General features: G+C 38.6%; 1 protein-coding gene across 1 annotated transcript; it reads left to right on the top strand.

Annotated features, from left to right (window-relative positions):
• The first annotated feature begins 12,951 nt into the window (after positions 1-12,951).
• DUSP19 (dual specificity phosphatase 19) lies at positions 12,952-19,715 on the top strand. The gene is made up of 4 exons (XM_058840358.1): positions 12,952-13,213; positions 13,295-13,341; positions 14,633-14,785; positions 18,984-19,715. The coding sequence occupies exons 1-4, from the start codon at positions 12,994-12,996 to the stop codon at positions 19,203-19,205; spliced, it is 642 nt and encodes a 213-aa protein (XP_058696341.1). The 5' UTR covers positions 12,952-12,993; the 3' UTR covers positions 19,206-19,715.
• Positions 19,716-20,390: the final 675 nt, after the last annotated feature.

Below are 20,390 nucleotides of genomic sequence, written 5' to 3'. Positions count from 1 at the left end.
TTAGAGTTCCAATCTGAAGGCTGCTATTGATTAATTCATTGGCCTTTATCAGGTGATTTTGTTTCTTAGCTTTGTGTCCAAAAGTCAGGAGTACCTTGCAACAATGTTGTAAAGATTAATTACGTTAGACCTGTTAGACCTGACTTTACTGGAGTCTATGGAAAACATCAGAAGTATTCAAATTGCTATTTAAATTTGTAAAGCATAAAATGCTATGTGATTTAATGTGATTTAATGAATAATATCTATAGTAATGTTTTACACAAAGCATCTGCCTTCCATTATAAATTATTTTTTAAAGTATCAAATGTAATAGTTGTAGTTTTTCTAGAAACAAAGATGTTTCTCATGTAGTTGCAGTGCAAAATAAGAATCATAGAATGGTTTGGGTTGGAAGGGACCTTAAGGATCATTCTAAATCCCTGCCATGGGCAAGAGCACCTTCCACTAGACCAGGAACTCTGTTCAACCTGGCCTTGAACACTTCCCGGGATGGGAGATCCACAGCCTCTCTGAACAGCCTGTTCCAGTGCCTCGCCACTTTCACAGTAAAGAATTTCCCTCTAATATCTGATCTAAACTTACCTTCCTTCAGCTTAAAGCTATTTAAGAACAAACACTAGTACTTTTTTTGTTCCTCACCTACACACCTATGGCTAACACAAAAGCATCCCATTTTTAACTTCATATTCAATTATTTTTTACCATATTAGATGTTCTAGAAGTTTTGAACAGTAACAATCACAGAATTTGTAATTTATATATAGCCAAGTAAGTGGAATGACATCACCAAGACAATTCATTGTGAGTTTTTGTATGTTGCATTGAAACATCTATGATCCAACATCCTAATCTTTCTTCCTCTGGAATTAGTAGAAAAATTACAGATCACATTGGAGTCAGAGCTACTTGGTTTGATAAGGCTTGTGCTTAATGGAGCTCACTGGAAAACTCTCAAACTCTCTGTAACTAGTTAGGTAGTTTTTACTGTGAGACCTCTCCATGCTGCACAGATAACAGGCTAAGGCACAGAAGGGAAAAATTACTGACTCTCCCCTTTGAAGTAAACCCTGTTTGCAAACTCTCACATTATTCATCAGCCTGTTTACAAGATCCTATTATAAGGAGCACCTTGGGTTACTACAGTTTTTTTAATGTAAATAGTGCCAAATTAGCTGCATTCAATACTGAATATTGGAATAGGGAAAGGATCAATATCAGTACAAAATAATTTCTGACACAAGGAATTTTTAATGCTATGCAGTCTACAGGCCTAATACTAAATAGATGATCAGAATTATCACTGTAATATGATTACACACAGACTTTTAACAATGCTCTTGGTCAATGTCAATGTATGTACTTTAGCACTCCACAGTTTTGTCACCAATTTTAATGACAAAAGTATTAAGCCCATGTTGTCATACTACTTTTGCTGCAACTTTATGTAGAAGCTTCAGGAATACAGGTAAATTTTCCAGCAGGAAGATTTATTGCATGCTAGATTATAAAAATCACACAATCTGCATTCACCAATCTACCAGCAAGCATAATAACATGGAAATATAAGTTTTGTCAGTAACAGCACAGCTCTTACAGGTGTGGCAAAATTGAATGAACAAGAGAGTAAAGCTAAGAATTATTTTAAAAACACACAACTTCTGTTTGCTCAATGGTTTATTAATGATTAAGATTTAAACAGTTTTCTATATTTATTCCAAAAGTACAAGTTTAGGGCAAGTTTGAAACAGCACTTCAGATTTGGGTCAAGCTCAGTCATTTGACTCACTTGACTTTTAAAGTCAATTCTCTGTTCAGTATAGAGTTTAATTTGCTAATCACTATGGGGCTTTCAGACAGTAATGAAAATCATAAATTTATTTGGGCTGGAAGGGACTTTAAAGATTATCATATTCTTTAAGCAGCCTTTTCCAGTGCCTCACACTACAGAATTTCTTATGTATCTAATCTAAATTTCCTTTTTTTCAGTTTGAACCCATTCCCTCTTGTCCTATCACTACAGTTCCTGAATCAGAGTTTTTCTCCAGCTTCCTTGTACACCCTTCAGATACTGGAAGGCTGCTACGAGGTCTCTGTGCAATCTTCCAGGCCAAACAGTACACAGGGATTTATACTTTTCTAGCACTGCTATTTTAAAACCCATAGTAGGCAATTTACTACTGCAGAGTAGGCTATGTTGCCACCTAAGTCTTTGCTACACTTACTACTTACATCTCTGTAGTAGCAGTATTTAGATTTTTTTTCCTTTCCTGTCTGTTTTTCCTTAGTTCAACTTCTGGCTTGGATTTTCACGTGAAATAGCAATGTGCTGGCCAGGATTTTCAGTGAAATAGCAGCCATCAGCTGCGTTCTCCATGAGCAAACTAATGCAGCCCACTGTATGACTTCTTCCCCTTCAGCCAACAGAGGTCAAGAAACAATTTTTAAAGACTTGTCTTGTACAATAATTCCTTTTCAGGTAGAAACATTTCAAAACAGGAAGACAAATTGTAATTTTAACAGACCAGAATTTTTAAATGGTCACCATAACCCCAATTATTTGGGTCATGTCTTAGTATTTATTTATTAACAATACGTATTTATTACATTATTGAACTTGCTTGTAAAGGCACACAGGCTGAATAATTTACCATGCAAAGGCTATAATACTGTTGAGAGACCCTAAATAAGTAGCCCTTATAAGACCCTAAATAAATTGTGTGAAAAACACAATTGTCTTATCAGGCAGACTTTTAATCTTATGTAAAGAAGCAACAGGTTCAAAAGACCCATCATTCTCACTAAACCAAGCTGACAGATTCATTATATTTCAATCGATAATTTTCTTGATGAATCCAAACCTTTTTCACTGTTCAATCCATCATAAAGCCAGCATGACTGCAATTTACCATGTTCTCTTCTTTCCTTCCTTTAAAAGTATTTGGACATTATTTTAACCTGTTCTCCCATTAAAATGCAAGCTCATATATGTGCCTTTTCAATTATGTGTGTGTGTCAGCATCCTTCTAGCTGAGGTTGTATATGAACATAGCAGTAGCTCAGAGATACCAGACCTTTGAACTTAAAAAAACATTAATTTGGTAGAGGGAGGACATAAAAGAGGTGTGCAAATTCATTTTGAAACAGATGATGAATACCATAGCAGGTATTCTTTCACAAACTGCAGATACCTGCCAGTTTCAGAATGCACAAGCGCTCCAGCTTATGCTGGAGGGACAGGTTGACAACTCTGCTCCAGGACTACTAGCCCAGCACTATATAAATGAGTATTATCAGTACAGAAGCAGGCTGTTACCAAGATTAGAGTGCCAGACTTCTCAATGTGTTCCAGGTCCATGACTAACCCATGATGGTTAATCAAATGTCAGCCTGCTGGCTATAGAAGTTTGGGACTGCAAGAAGGAATTTGTTTACATGTGAGTTATCAGCATGGCTAAACAGAACGAGCTTAGAGGGCATTGGTGGGCTAAGACTTGGCCTGTTCCAGCCTGAGGCACTGCTTACTTTTAGAGCAGAAGAGGAATCAGGATGCAATTATTTAGTTTCAGAGTTAGAATTACAATTAACTCCTGCAGAAACCATTGAGAAAATGGATTAGTCATTTTCCCACTGACTACGAAACAAAGTTTAGGAGGGCTGTCAGAATAAGCTACACAACTAAATGATGTTATTGAACAGGCACAGTTGTAGACCTTAAATTAACTTCCTAAGCAGGCATTACATCACCAGCTTTAAAAATTTCCTGGTAAATACTGAAATCAGAAAGAGCACTGGATTAGGAGTCCACCTGGATTAAAGGCATTTTGTTCTCAGTCTCCCTACAGGCCAAAGAGGCAAGAATACCCAAGGATGATCTCCAAGATGTCTGTGAGGCCACTAAATATCGACAGAATGCTTAATGACCTTCAAATCATTATCACAAAGATGAGCTAGTCTATGCTAACTGCTCACTGACCAGAATAAACCACGAGTGCTCAGTTTGCAAAGAACAATCTCTGATTTCTTTGAAACTGGGATGTATTCAAAATGTTGTGCATTGATGCTGGAATGCAGATGGCAAAGCCCTATTATGGTGTTCCAGCACACAGAAAAACTGTAGGGCTTCTGTTGGGCCTACAAGTTTAACCATCTTCATGTACCTACAGAGGCTTTTTTCGGCAGGCATGTACAAGCTCCAGGGCTCTGATCTACTTTCTTCAGCCTGTGTTACACTTCTGTCCTGGATAAATGGAGTAGCACATGTGGCTACAGTTGAAAAGGTACAAAAATAACCTATTAGAGGTTATTTTGTCTTCTCCCTTCCTCTCCCTTTCTCTCATGAGAACCCAGTGGAATAGCATGTCCCTCTTTAAATACAATAGCTTTTACAATCCATCCAGCAAAGACTAAAAAAATTAAAATAAATAAAATTTAAAAAAAAAAAAAAAGTGAATAAGAATTACATGAGTACCACCCAAATTGTCACACCTGTGATCAAACTGGGAAAAAAGATTGAAGAAACACTACAGTTATCTTCCACATTTCCATCTGTAATGGGTTTTTTATCCATTTGAAAAAGAAATATGAGATTTTTTGAGGGTATAAAAAGCCCCAGTTGTTTCACACAGCACAGAAATACACAACTTAGACCAGAGATAGAATATGATATGACAAAAGTCTATCCCAATATGCTGTGTGAAACCCTCTGTGTGGAGAAAGGTAGAAGGACAGGGTAAGGCTGTGAACACTAAGGAGTGGTCCTACTTCAAATAACTGTAGCTGAGTACTGAAGTTCAGTGGTTATTAAGATTGCCACAATAAAAATTATGTGCAGCCATCAAACTTACATCACTCAATAAAAACATATGGGATGAATCTGCATCTTAACTTTAGCTGTTTAAATAGCCTAGTTTGAGTTCTTCTTTGGAATAAAATGCAGAAAATTTTGCTTTTGGGAAAACCTGGTACAGTAATTTTCCTACAAGAAGCATGAGTACTTTGAAAGTACTTATTTCCTGATGATTTGTTTTCTTGATAAACAGTGCATAATTTTGTTTGCTGAAGCAGAGGACTAGATAGATATCAAAGAATTTGATTGTATAGATGAGTCAGACAACTTGTATTTTGTGTATTTAAAATTTGGTTTTTTTCAACTTAAGTAATACTGTTAAGAGTTATAAAGAAGAATGTGAAATAACAAAAACACAATTTTGAGGATTTCTAACAAGTAACAAAACCATTAATCAGAAGATCTATACCAATCATTACTAGTGGAGTTCCTTACACAGATTAGTTCTAGTGCATTTAGAGCTTTCCACATACATTTCTTTAGTGATAAAATGTTTAGGGTTTTGTTGTTGTTGAGTTGTTGTTGCAATGTTTAGGGTTTTCTAATTTTAATTTTTTTTAAAGGGTGTTAATAGCAGAAATACCTTTTACCATGGTTGAAAAAAGTTTGGCTTATAGGTATAATTCATTATATATGTCTTCCAGGTTTGTTTTGGTTTGTTTTCCCTGCAATATATTTTGATGTTGATAATGAAATTGTTAATGATCAAGCAAGTGTTAGTCACACAAAATAATAATGTCTAATCCAGAAAAATCTTTTCCCTTCATAGTGTTCATGTCAAAAGTAGTCTCTTGTTTAACTTGCTGAATTAACGAGGAATTAACAAGGAATGCCATTAGCAAAGTAGCATCAGAGATTTAATCTGCTTCAATTAATGAAGCTCATTGTTTAGAGTTGGACAGAAAACAGCCATTACATCTTATGAAAAATTGTGAAGTTTTAACATTAAGATGAAGCCAAGAACACTCAGTTCAGTGCTGCTCACAAAGAGTCATTGACTGTTACTCCAAATACTAGATGGCCTTTTTGGTAGGACATTTGTCCTGTCAATCAAACTTGAACGGAAATCTTTGACATTTGAGGACTGTTCTTCAGTGAGCTTTTGGTGATTTTGAAATTGTGGTTGAAAACATGAGATGGAAAAGAAAGTAAGGAAATTCTGTTCATGACTTGTTTTTACAAGATAGTCCCAAAGGAAAGAAATCTTCCTAATTTAGATGTTAACAATATAGTAATCAAATCTATTCATAATGACATCCAAATCTAGTTTTCTACCATTATAATTTAGACTTAAAAAGTCTAAAGTAAATAATAATTATTTTTTTTAAGTAGCTCTCCTGTCTTCAAATGACCAGTGAAACAAATCTGTAGAGAAACAAAAGTTGTGAGACAGATTAATGGCATTTTTGCAGTAGACTGTTAAAAACTGAGGTACAAAATGGAAATTCAAGTATTCTGACAAAAAAACCCCAACAAATTAAGAGCAGTCATAATAACCACTGAAAAATCATAACCTTTTACTTCACATCTGCCACCTAAAGCAGAGAAAGAAAAGCACATTTCAGGTTTCAAAGGACTTGAAAGCATTACAGAAACTCACATTAACATCATCTCGCAAAGATGAGCTCAGATTTTCATATTTATTTTTGAGAGTCCTGACCCTTTCAGGCTTTTTTTCAGCTTTTACTGCAAGGTTAACTTATTTTAGGCAGGTTTTTCTGAAGTGAAAGTATAGATAAAAGGAAATAACACATAAGTAGTGGAGAAAAACTTCCTTGGTGACTGATGGTCTATGCTAACTGCACAGTTACTCATCATTCCTTTGCAGAGCAGCCAGCCTGAATGGAAGGTGTTTCATACATGTGCATTTTTGTTAAAAAGTTCTTGTAGTCTTTTGATATTTTTCTTTTCCCTGATAAACTTTACCTAACTACTGCTGAGCTGACATACTTGGTTTTACACCAAGCTACATGAACACATGAACAATTTATATATATATATATATAGTGTGTGTGTGAGATATATATACGTGTGTGTGTGTATGTGTGTGTGTGTTTGTGTATATGTATCTTTGTCAATCTTTGCTAACATGACTGCAGAGAAGCAAGTTCAAGTCCACCTGGAGAACTGAAACCTGGGCACAAATGGGAGTGGATTTCAGATCCTACTCATGTAACATAGACACAATTTCTGCCAGATCTTCCTCATACCAATAGGTCCCCAGGGGTACTCCCTTTGGCTACTAAATATTTCAGCTTTACATTCTACTCCGTTCCTCAGTGCTCTTCATTAAGCACAATCCCTGACACACTATAAAAACACACATCTTTATATCAGTGAATCTGTCTGTTCATTTATCTGGATTGCTCACAAAGTGTGCTTAGAGCAGAGAGGAATGCCCTGATGTTTGCAGGGCCATGGCTTTGGTCATGGGCATGACTTTGCTTCTGGGGAGATTTCCCTGCAGCAATACAAGAAGATATACCAGTGGAAACACCACTGGCTCAGGATAGCTTTATAAAAACCAGCAAGTTATGCTGCTTGAAATAAAATGTTAAAGCGCAGCTGCCTACTCTTCAGGCCAGGGATAAAAGGCAGTGTTTGAAGAAGGTTCACTCACAGACTTAATACTATTATTAGGAGCAACCATTGGGCCTCTGCTTGCAGTCTTTAGCAGTCTGGACTGGATTTCCATATTGCACCTTATCAAAGTTAGTCTCCCAAACTCCAAAGAGTTGAGGAACTGGCTCTCTTTTGGGCTTGACCAAAATGCATCATCTGGTCTTACCTAGCACACTGCATAGATAAAGCTGGTCAAGAGAGACACAGCATATATTAGAGCATGGCTTTAATGGATGCTTTGATTTGTATGCCAAAGGAACATAGGAAGAGAGGATATGTAAATGGGTGCTTAGGATATATACATCCCCTTACAGTGGAAAACCCTCTGCAGCAGTACATGAGCACCACAGTTATGAAGAAAAAAAGCACAAAAATATGTACAGATGACTCCCACCACCTCTGACTCCACCCTATTCCCACACATAAGTAACTGCACTTTGTTTAGCCAATAGGGTTTAGCACTTCCAATGTGTTACAAACTGGCAGATCCAGAAACTCAGAACTAACACCTTCCAGCAAAGCTTTGCTCACTAACAACCAGGTCACAGTATGTGTTACTGCAGCACTTTGTGCAGGAACGCCCTGTTAACTTTCTGTACTCAGCCTTCAGCATGGTCCTGCTTCCCATGCAGTCCAACTACTACAGCAACACATTTAAAATGCTATTTACTTAATCTGCCCTGAGTTCATCCCTCATTCCTGCCATCCTAGGAAAAAAACCCCAAATCCATAATAAGTGGCAAACTTAAAATTTCTTAGGGCTTCACAGTTCACCTCAGCAATGAACTCAGTAGACGAAGCTGAGAATCCTTGTGGACTTTTCACTCTTCACTATATTAAGTTCTGGAAAAAGCCTTGGTACAAATTCATTCTTCCTTATAAAATAACATTTCAAGATTTTGTCTGTACTTCACTAGCTTTTTGAAATCTCAGTTTCCAGTCAGGATTCCACTTATGATAGATTTCCCAGACATGTTACTGGATACGAGAATAAAGGAGTTAATATCTGCATCCTCATTCAGGATGTGGGACAAAGGTACACAACTAGGCTGGAAAACAATCACTGTCCATCAGCATTGCTGAGACTCTAGTTTTCTTCCAGAATATTCCTTCCCTACCAGATATTGGCAAGTCTAAAGGATGGAAAACAAAGTGATGAGAACAAAGGAGTGGTTGTCTCTCAGTCAAACCTCTCTACATGAAGGAAATGACATGGAGCAGAGACATATGCCACTGAAGGGAAATGGGAGCATGTCATACTCCAGCCATCTTCCCATGTGCTGTCTTGCTGGTTGCTCAGGGTGTGAATGATCCTGAGCTTGTGACTCCTAACCGCTTCAGAAAGGGAAAAGCCAGCAGGAGTAGGCATCATGTTTTGACAACTTTGCAAAGCTGAAACCAAAACTCTGCTCCAGCTAAGGGCCTCCAGGCTGTGTAGGAAACAGCATCCTGGCATGTATGAGGCAGGTACACTCAAAAGTGTTTATCTGTGTTTTGGCACAAATGGTGGTGAAATAGTCCCCCTGCAGGAGTTTACTCCCTCCCAAGTCATCATGGACAGGAGCTGCCTGTCCCAAGGGGTCCATGTACCACAGAGTGCTTTGATGAGAGTCTGACAGATACAGTGCAATTTAAGCTTTAAACTATTCTTTGCACTTGTTTCAAGTATGAGATCAACTTTCCTGAATGCCATCATCCCCAAATAGCACAATGCACTTCGAAAAAGGCTTATTAGAACTTTACATAATGGTATTATTATTATTTCCCTCTCACTGTTTTAAATACCTCCTCATGCATTTCACAGTCACACTTGCATTTCTCATCACCACACTACATTCATGATTCACCAGTCTTCCAGTCACCAACTGGTGCACAGAGTTATTTTCAACTTCTCTGTTATTTTCAACCAAGGAACATAGAGTCTGAAACAGAGACATTATTAGAGTTAGATATTAGCTGACAATACTTTGATTTTCTCCCCCATTTCTCTCACTTCTCAAAGTCATCTGGTAAATGCGGTTTAAAATGTGACACAATTAGTGTATGAATTAAGGTCCATTTCAGTTAAATTACCACCCTAAGAATCAATTGATAATTTTCAGTGCATTTTATAATCTAGCTCAACCCTCTAACACATGCATTTTTCAGAGGGCAAGGCTGGTTTTTCAAAGTCAGCTATCTGGAATATCTGGTTATCACTTTTCTGATAGAAGCCAGCTCTTCTGCATCAATAATTACAGGCAGTACCTAGTCCAAAATAATAGTGGAAGGAAATAGATACAGCAGAGAGATGATGTACTGCCATATGAGCTCTTTGAATATGTACAAGCTGCTTTTTATAATAATTAGTAATTACAGTAGACATTTCTTAGTTTGTACCCATTGAACAGGTTCTGATTAACTTCTTGAGACAAAACAGAAGAATCAGAACATTAAAAATTACTTAAAACTACTGCATTTGCATTGATATGTAGTTTATTCAAAACCTGAAGATCCAGAAATACCACAAACACATTCAGCCAAGGAAGTAGAGAAAGCATCCAGCTCCTGCCACACCTTTATAGAAGTCTTCTAATCTAAGCAAAGCATGCAAGAGGAATATAGGAAATCATCTTAAACTGAAATCCCAGTTTTAAACTCTAATTCACAATTATCCTCTCTTCTATCCTGTAACGAACAGTATTAACAACCTGACACCATCATGGAAATGCCTGCTTTATAAGAAATACTGTCTATGAATATTCAAGGTAGATCTAATGCTTATGACATGAATGGACACACTAAATAACAAGCTAATAATTGTGCTTATAAACATCTGCAGTGTGTTTGGATTTCAGAGAGAAAAGAGCAGTACAGATATTTTTGTCCAGTAGGGACCCCTGGTGTTTAAGGTAGTTATAACAAGGATCAACATCCCCTGCAGAAAATGAAGCCATTAACTTGGAGTCGGATGCCTTTCTGCATCCACACCTATTGCATTTTCCTCCTCTGAGATCAAGGAACAATATCTAGCTGTATTATTAACTGTGAGTGGCTGACAGATTTCTTAGTCTTGCAAATGCTTACACAGCACACCCCATACTCATACAGGCCAGAAGTTGGCTACAAAGCACCTGGCTACTCTAAGGGGCGGATGCTGGGGCTTGTCTGCAAGCAAATTTTGCTAAGTCCTTGCAAATTTCCTGACACGAGGCTGAATCACCCCAGACCGGGCCAAGACACACTTCTGAGACAAAGTCTAAGAAGTGGGGACATTTGCTTTATTCAGGGATCATTCCTTCTAACAGCGCACACCCAGACACACAGCAAATTACAATATATGGCTGCATTCATGCATATTCATAACCTTCCGTAGAAAAGGTGTGGTTATGCAAACTATTTCTTAGTACTTATTACTACTACATTAGCATATGCGAGGCGCAGGTTCAGTGCACCCTGGTGATGGCATTGAGGAAGGCTCTACACCTTCCTTGCTGTTCTTTCTGATGAAGGCTGGACATCTTCATCACCGTGCCTTTTTCACCTTTCTCCTGCAGGCATGCACAGTCTCTTGTTAGCTGTTTCAACCATTTCCTCACCAGTTTGAGCAAGCTCTGTCCTTCATTTTTTGCAAGTTTTGTTCCTTATTTCTTGCCTAGTTTCATCTAGCTTCTGTATTGGTTAAAATTTATCTTATTCTTGCCCAAGTATGCCTAGGCACAATTCTTTTAACCCTTTCAAGGCTCTCTGCATTCTTGCAAGATATCCTAATATCCTCGTCTTTCACAGAGGCACCTATAGTGAGCCAATGCAGCCTGAAAACAGCCATGAAATTCCATGCAATTGCTGGCTTGGGCCACACACCTAAAGCTCCCCATCACTTCCTTTCTGATCATCTTCATCAAAATAACTGATGAGGCCTTAACAAAAAACAAATGAATCAACTTCTGCATCATTATATTTTAAGTTAACTGCTATGAAGCACAGTCCACTTGTAGCAATGGGGAACAAAGACTCCCTATAGCTCTGAAGATCTCTTTATTGCCAGAAACCACCCCCTCTTTATACCCCTATTTTCCACTGGACACAACCAAAACCAAACAGAACAGAAGAAAAGCACTGCAGTGCTGCTGCCCATGCTTCCTATCACCCAATCAGCTTCCCACTCATACACTGTGCAGATGTGCACTTATCATTCAGAATGTTACAAAACCTCTTACTTGTACTTCAAGGTGCCTTTGTCCCCCTAACTTCTGATCTAGCCCAGATCTCTGTTCTGTTCCTCTCTCTACACTAAGCATCATCCTTGATTTCATCTTTCTGCTCCTGCAGATAGTATGTGGGGTGTTCTGCCTTTTTTTAGATTACCTTGATTTTATGTCTCATTCCTGCTAGAAAACTGCCTCTGGCATTCCCAGAAATAATGCTCTTGCAGTTCCTAACAGCATTCTTTGCTTCTCAAAATGCCAAGGCATTTGTAAACCTCTTTACATGGAACTAAGTTGCCTTTAGTCAGTACTGCATTCTGGGGGACTATCAGGAGGATCTTTTCAGAGTGATCATATCCCTCCAGCATAAGTTTGAAGAATATTACAAGAGAAGTACTGCAGTAGTATGTCCTTATTCATACAATAAGCCTCAATAAGCCTACACAGAGGATTGTTAGCAAATTGAAATGTATTTCTGGCGGAATTTAAGTTAATAGTATTACCATCTCAGTTTGCAAGCAAACATTTCACACACTTATGTAGGCTTCCATGATCTGAAGGGACCTATAAGGAAGAGGGATTCTTTATCAGTAACCAAAAAGGACAAGAACTAATAGGTTCAAAATGAAAGAGGGGAAAAATAGATATCTGGAAGAAATTTTTTACTGTGGGGGTGGTGAGACACTGGCACAGGTTGCCCAGGGAAGCTGTGGATTCCCCATCTCTGGAAGCATTGGAAGCCAGGACGCAGCTTGGAACAACCTGGTCTAATGGAGGGTGTCCCCACACAAGGCAGGGGGATTGGAATGAAATGATCTTTAAGGTCCCTTCCAACCCAAACCATGATTCTATGACTATGCTGTAGAACATTAAAAATGGTACGCTACAGAGAAAACATGAAAACGTGGGCATGAAGTCGTTTGGGAATAAGGCGGAAACAGCCTCACCTTGCCTCCCTTTTCTCCATTTTGCCTCTTTGGTAAACACAAGATGCTGATTTTGTTTAGTCTTTGGTCATTAGTCAAATGTCTCTGGGGAAAAAATAAACAAAATATATTTAATTCGAATATTTTCCATTCATCTCTTTACAATATTTTCCCACGCTTCCCGACAAGCCGGTCCCGATTAGAGTCAGACAGGCGCTGCTGCGTGGCCCGTTCTCCAGATCAGCAAGGCCCCGGGCAGGCGGCTCTCCGATGCGAAGGCTCCTTTGGTTACACACGGCAGGATGGGGTGGGTGGGGGCAATGCGCTCCGAGGCACCGCCCCGGGGCCGCGTCACGGGCGGGCGGCCGGCGCGGCGCGGCCGGCGCGGAGCGCTGCGGGCAGTGGCGCCATGCACTCCCTCGCCCAGGAGATCCGAAGCTTCTCCAGGGCCAACCTGCGGAAGCAGCGCACCCGCGTCACCACGCTGACCGGCCGCAGGATCATCGAGACGTGGCGCGGCGCCTGCCTGCACATGGAGGAGGATGAGGAGGCGGCGCCCGACGGCGGCTTCGTGCAGGATCTCAGCGCTGACCTCCAGGTCGGCGTGGTGAAGCCCTGGCTGCTGCTGGGTGAGTGGGGCTGGGTGAGCGGGCGCCGTCCGCCGGCCGGGCAGGGGCTCAGCGCAGCAACGGGAACCTCTCTCTCCCTAGGGTCGCAGGATGCTGCTCACGACCTGGAGACGATGAGAAAGCATAAGGTAACCTTACACGGACATATAAATGCATCTCGTGTGATGCGCGCAGTGCCTTTCTCCTGTAAATTAAAAACTCTAAATTATTCTCTAGCAGATATGAGGAAAACTGTATTCCACTTGCATTTTCAAAAGGCTGCTCCGTTTGCAGGTGGATGGGTTTCTGTTGGCTTCACGAGAAGCTGAAATGCTTTCAGAGAATCCCAGAATCTTCCAAGGGACTTCTGGAGATTATCTAGTCCAAACCCCCTGCCAAGGCAGGGTCACCCAGAGTACGTGACACAGAAACGTGTCCAGGTGGGTTTGGAATGTCTCCAGACAGGGAGACTCTGTGACCTTCCTGGGCACCTGTTCCAGTGCTTGGCCACCCTCAATCTGAACAAGTTCTTCCTCATGCTCAGGTGGAACTTCTTATGTTTTCATTTATGACAATTGCTTCTCATCCTGTTGCTAGGTACCACTAAAAAAAAATGTTGCTTCCCTGCAAGAGTGATGATTGTTTAGAGCTGTTTAATGGAACAGATTCCTACACTGCCATATGCATTTGCATTCAGACACTAAGCAGCACCATTCCCCCTTGCTTTATGTGGATGATAAAACTAGAAAAACAAAGCAGCTTCTCTAAGTCTGTCCCAAAATTTTGTCTTTTTACTCTTCTCTATTGCAGTAATGGGGTGATAAGGCCTTTGGACAGTGGTGGTTCTGCATGCACCTGGTTGGCATCTGCTGCCATCTGAATGTCACTTTACTGTAACTTTAAATAACCCACAACCTGACTGTACCCTGGACAGAGCAGAGATGGCAGGAGGCCAGAAGTGGTGTCGACTGCCAAGAGCAGGTGTAGTTTACTCTGAAATCCTTCTGCTCCAGCAAATGTTTCTGGTAACTAACCAGAAGGATTAAAAGCGGATGCGTTAGAGCAGGATTAAAATTTCGGTGATTTTTGGGTGGTCTGCGCTCTCATTCCTATTGCTTTCTCTTTTATTTTCCAACCATGTGATGAAAACTCCCTTTTTGGTTGAAAATCCATTTTTATAGTCTGTGTTTGAGCACTGATCTTTTCATTTCCTCTCTGAAAAACCCTGAGATTTATCACAGTATGTTTTAGCACACTTTGGAACTTTGCTTGGAGAAAAGTGCACCATAGACAGCATATGTATGTAAAATTGAACATTGCATCAGTGTAAGGTAGAGTATGTGTATGCCTAAAGATTAATTCACCTTTATTACTGCTTGTTTTGCTTGTTATCTTCAGAAAATGCCTTTTTCCTTTTTTTCTTTTATTTTTTTGACTTAGGTCACTCACGTTCTAAATGTGGCATATGGAGTCCAAAATGCCTTCCTCGATGACTTTATATACAAGACCATTTCCATTCTGGACCTCCCAGAAACTGATATTACCTCCTATTTCCCTGAATGTTTTGAGTTTATTGAGAAAGCCAAGATCCAGGTACGTTCTATCAATAATTAATATTAGTAGTTATCCTGTTTAGATTATTTATAACATTACTTAAGAACTAAAGCAGCTTCTTTGTTAAAAGAAAATATGGTACCAAATGAATAGTTTTGCCATTGATTTTAAGTAGAAACTCCAAGTAATTTTTAAGTATTCCTAGAGACATGGCACTGCTGTTAATCTTTATTCTCTCCAGCATTGCTTTTTCAGAATTACTGTCTTGAGTTTTAGAGAAATGCTTCTTTAATACAGGTGGACCAGGGCTTGACTTTAAATTACACAGTTGCATCCTAAATCCAAGTCACTACCCCTGACAGAAGGAAATGAAGGAAATTTATTTATCCTTTGGGGATGTTGTTTTGGATTAGAAACCAGAGTGAATTAAAAGCAAGAAACACAGCTTTTACATATCTGTGTGGTTTATAATCAGCTGTTCACCATGCTGGTGCTTTTCATTATAGAATCATTGAATGGTTTGGGTTGGAAAGGACTGTAAAGATTATCTAGCTCCAACCCCCTGCCATGGGCAGGGACACTTCCCACTAGACCAGGTTGCTCAAAGAAGATGCTATGATTCCACATACATACCCAGAATATCAGATAATGTGTTAGTAGTCTTGGAGCCAAAAGTGATTTAACTATTCACAAAATCTTGAAAGGATGTGATAGAGAAAATTGGCTAAAAAAACCCTTCTGGGGTTTCTTGGCAGAATTATCTGTAGCCAGGAACATGCCCAACTCACAGCTGTTAAATCCAGGCTTACTGTGTAATTTAGGACAACCACTGTTTTGGTATCTAAACTATAACTCAACACCAAACATTATTGCATGTTATTCCACTATATCTATCAGGTTCATTGTTTATGTAGATTGGGATAAAAGATGATCTTGCCCCAGTTTTCGTTGTGTCTCAGTGTTCTTTCCTTCTCTCATTTATAATTTACAAGCTATGTGATAACGTATGATCACTAAATTACCTTTTCAAGGTTTCTAATTACAGTTTCCAGTTCATTTCTAAATGAGAGTTGCCATTCACAACCGCACAATTTTGCTCTCTGCCTCTGGTGTTTATATCTCAGTTACTATTTTGTAGGTTAAGGACTTTACAGGAAAACTTATACAACAACATTAGTAGTTTTCTGATGGAAGAGGTGGATGAAAGAGAAGGTAATTGGTGGAATAGTTGTTCTCCAGAATCAGTTCAAAAAGCACATGATAGTGGTATACAGAGACAGATCTCTAGGTGGTTTGAATTACTTACTTGCTTTGTCAATATAGTGTTAAAAGAGCTTATGATAGATTGTGTCATGAAGTGCTCTTCTGTTTAAGTAACTAAAGAGATACTACTGTTTAATCTCTTAAAATGGGGGAGAAAGACATGTTCACTGGTGAGAGAGCATGATATATGAGAAATTATTTCTAGAACATGGTGAACTCCATGAAGGAAGTATAAGAGCATGTGAATTTGAGGATGCACTGTTCTGTAAGTCACTGCCAGCTGGGCACTTGTAACAGGATTCACTTTTCTAAAACTGTAATGGCTCAAGTCTCTAGATACCATGGTACAAATTCTGATACTGATCAGAGCTCAACTTTTCTTCTAGGCTCCAGCTTGGCAGGCAGGTTTTCCATGACATGTTCAGTGACCCATGTCAATTCATAATACTGTGAATGACGGATACTTTTTGATATGTTTAATATCTAATAATAAAACTTCTGAAATCTTGTGTTTTCAAAGAGAAAATCTTTGGTTATTCATGAACATCACTCCTTATTGCTCCCCCTATCTTTCCTAAGGAAAAAGCCTTTTTTTCACTGCGAAGTAAAATTGATCCATAAGGAATTATATTAGCCTTCAACTTCACTAAAAACTTTATGCTTCTTTTAAATTTCTTCCCTTGGTGAGGCTTTTTGCCCACTGTGTATAACCATTGTATAATCACCTTTTCTGATAGTGGAAGGTGTTTTTGTTTCTCTCTCCATAAAAATTTTTTAAAAACCCCAACTTGGTCTTGAACCTTACATGATTCTTGCAAGTCCACAGACCATTTCTTGGCAGGAAAACTTAGGGTATCAGGATCAGAGCAAGGAGTTCTTGGTAAATAGAGATGAATTTCCTGTTTGCAGTCTGTTTCTCACTTTTATTCTGTATTCATAGGTAATAAAACATTAGTTAAGAATGACATGCCAAATTCATTTTTGTATTAATTGTAAACAATGGGCTTTAGCAAGGAAAGATAAATATTCTCAGTATTAAAGTTGGCTTAATATTATGGCCCAGATTCATTAGTGTTCAATAATTTTCAGAATTCATGGGTATTACTATATAATTTTTGGCAGTGTAAAACATACCAGTTATTTGAAAAGATACATCAGACTTTTATGTGAAAGAGGGAAGTAAAGAATGAACTGTACAAAGAAAAAGAAAAATTGTTTCCAATGCATATTATTTACTTTCAGTGCTTCTGCTAGACATTGATCTGGATTATGGTATGCTGTGTCTAAAATAACTCCCATTAAATCAGTAAATACTACTCCAAATCTACAGTGGATAACCTTCAGCAATTGCTTCATCAGCAGTAGCATAATTTTTAGTGTCATTATTCTGGATTTACAGGTCACCACTGGCATGTCCTCAGGTAGCTGAAATTACAGATCTGTTTTCTACTCTGCCATAGTGTGTGTGAGGACATGTGGTCCTGGGAATGTGAGCAAGGGAACGAAGAGAGCAATTTCCAGCAGGCAGTGCACAGGAGATGTGATTTTCAGGGTGGTATCATTATTTGCTGGGATGTGGGAGCTTAGACTTGGTTCCTAGCTCTATCATAATGTTGTGCATTATTCTTCTAGTCTCAGCTTGGGATTTCTCCAACAAGGATAATAATACTCCATTTCATACTTCTTTGTTTTGTTATTTAAACTGGAAGATTTTTGGAGCAGGAACCATTTTCTGGTCTGTGTGTCTTAAAATACTAGGTAATTGTAGCTCCCAAATCTGTAATATAAACTATTGAGTTCCTAGAAAGGAACCCTGGTGCTTAAAAGATCTTTTTGTCTCTGGGTAAAATTCCCATTAAGTAACTTGTGCCTGTTAAGGGCAGACAGAACAGGCTGTTTGTAACTAGAATAGTTTTGTTTAGCCTCAAGTATCTGAGCACATCATGTCATGTTTCAGTATTTTCATTCTGAATATGGAGGTGCTGGGGGTTTGGTGGGTTTTTTTTGTATCAAAAGAGCATTTAGTGGACAGTTTGGACTGAGGCTTTTCTAGGTCATAATCTGACATACAAACATGACAACATCACAAAGCCTAGGCCTTGCAAGCATTACTTAGGAGATTTTAGATTGTCTAGTTGTCTTTGCGTTAATTTGGGCTTATTTCTTAACAAAACTCACAGTGTCTAAAAAGAGCCATTCAGGTATCTCAAAGGTTGTGTGGGAAATGTTTAAGTAGGATAAAACCCATTAATTTTATGTATAATGCAGTATAAGCCTGAATTCAAACCCCAGAAGAAACATTTGTGAATTTATGGGAGTTTGAGTGGTCTTGGATTTGCACTCTAGTTCCCAGTTAAGGCGTGTTAGTTGTACCAGTGGTGTGATGGGAAGGGAGAGATCTGTTGCAAATCACACTATATCCTTTCTAATTTTTCTGTTCCCATGCATGATCCCTGTTACTCAGAATCTTCCCTGCAGAGTACACAAGAAACATGCTACTGGAACTACAAGATGTTCTAAAATCTGCCTCTCTGCCTAGCTGTTTGCTGCCTTGCTATGTTTTTAACCTTTAACAGGATACTGTTAAGTTCCTTTCAATATTGCAAATAAAATCTATTTCAAAATTCGCACCCAATTAGATCAGATACTTTGGTGTCCCAGGTGTCTGTGATTTGGTTTTTACATGAACAGGCTGCTGTAAGGCCTCGGGAAGAAAGACAGAAGATGTCTTTTAGTACTATGGTATGAGTTAGGTTTGATGAATTTGGTAATAATAAAGCATTTTATGAAGAAAAATACTTAATTTCATGCTTATATCGTGCTTATGTCTGTGTTTGGACTTACATGTGTAAATATTTGCTTTGAGCTCAGTAAGGAGCTTTCAATAAATCTTAAAATAATTTTATATAAAGTTTCTTACACTTGTAATCTACCTAATGACTATCCCAACTTATGTTTAATTTCTTTCTTGGAGGATGGCGTGGTACTGGTGCACTGTAATGCAGGAGTCTCCCGTGCAGCGGCTGTAGTTATTGGTTTTCTAATGAATTCAGAAAGACTGAGCTTTGCCAGAGCCTATTCCTTGGTGAAAAATGCAAGGCCTGCAGCTTGTCCAAATCCTGGCTTCATGGAGCAGCTTCACAAGTACCAAGAACAGATTGTAAAGGCAAATGGAAGCATAAACAATCATGACTGATCCAAAGCAAGAAGTGAAATAATCTGTTTTGACTCTACAGGATTTGTATGTACTTTAAACCCCTTTCACATGTGCATTTTCAAGTCTTTATATATTTTTTTCTTACCCTCCTTTCACCCTGTTTTTTTCCAGCATGTCATCAAAAGGTCAAATGTTGTTCTGACTTCAGAGAAGTTTTGCCTAAAACCAGAGCACTAATAAAAGGATACAGCTCAGTTTTCCTTGAAATATTAGAAAACAATAGAATGATGGTTTGCTCATTGAACCATGAGAAAATGCAGGCAATAGAGAAAGGAAGTAAAATAACTGAGATAAGTTGCTTTCTTTCCAAATCTGCTCATTCTTACTTGGTTGTAAAATCCAGATAATATGTTCAAATAATGAAGTAACTTGATATTGGAATTTAAAATTATATTGCAACTATAAATGATATTATTGAATTTTGTGGGCTAGCCAGCCATTAATGGTTTTTAAATTTAAACAATGGTCTTTTGAAGATGCTCAAAATGCATAGGATGCTTTAATGCTTCATGTATTTATATTGTTTATGATCTAGTAGTGATTTGAAGTGCACTAACATGATGACTCCAGTCTTGGAACTAACAGGGTTTTTTTACCTGTAAATCATTTCACTAGAGATACAAGAAGTTTTGATAATGATTTGTCTCTGCTCATGCTACTGTCTTCACATCTAGTCCTCACATACTGTCCCCTCACTCCATTCGACATCATATGTAAAGAACATATAGGATATGTAATTTTGACCCTCCTGAGAGATCCCAGGCTGAAATTACTGTCTTAATATGTCATGCTTTAAAAAAAACAAAAACAAAACTTCACAAGATTTTAATAGTATTTTGTGGCCTTCAAGCCAGCTCTTAATATATTTATTAATATGGAACAAAATAAAGAGAACACTGTGTTTGGATAAATTGTGTGCTAAAGTGATTTTAAAGGTTTGGTTTCAAGATTGGCGTTCTGTCCTCTGGTTTGAACAGTAGTGCATCATTGCATGTTTGAACCATGACATCTGTTGTGGATTGCTCATGCTCAAGAACATGTGGTGGTGACACGACAAGGAGGAATGGATTCCCAGAGAGAGAAAAGGCTGAGATTAGATTATTTACGCTGAGGGTGGGGTGGCCCTGGCACAGGCTGCCCAGAGAAGCTGTGGCTGCTCTATCC

This window comes from Poecile atricapillus, chromosome 5 (assembly GCF_030490865.1).
Source record: "Poecile atricapillus isolate bPoeAtr1 chromosome 5, bPoeAtr1.hap1, whole genome shotgun sequence".
Lineage (NCBI taxonomy): Eukaryota > Metazoa > Chordata > Aves > Passeriformes > Paridae > Poecile > Poecile atricapillus.
Note: the sequence above shows the minus strand (reverse complement) of the source record. Positions and strands in the feature narration are given on the sequence as shown.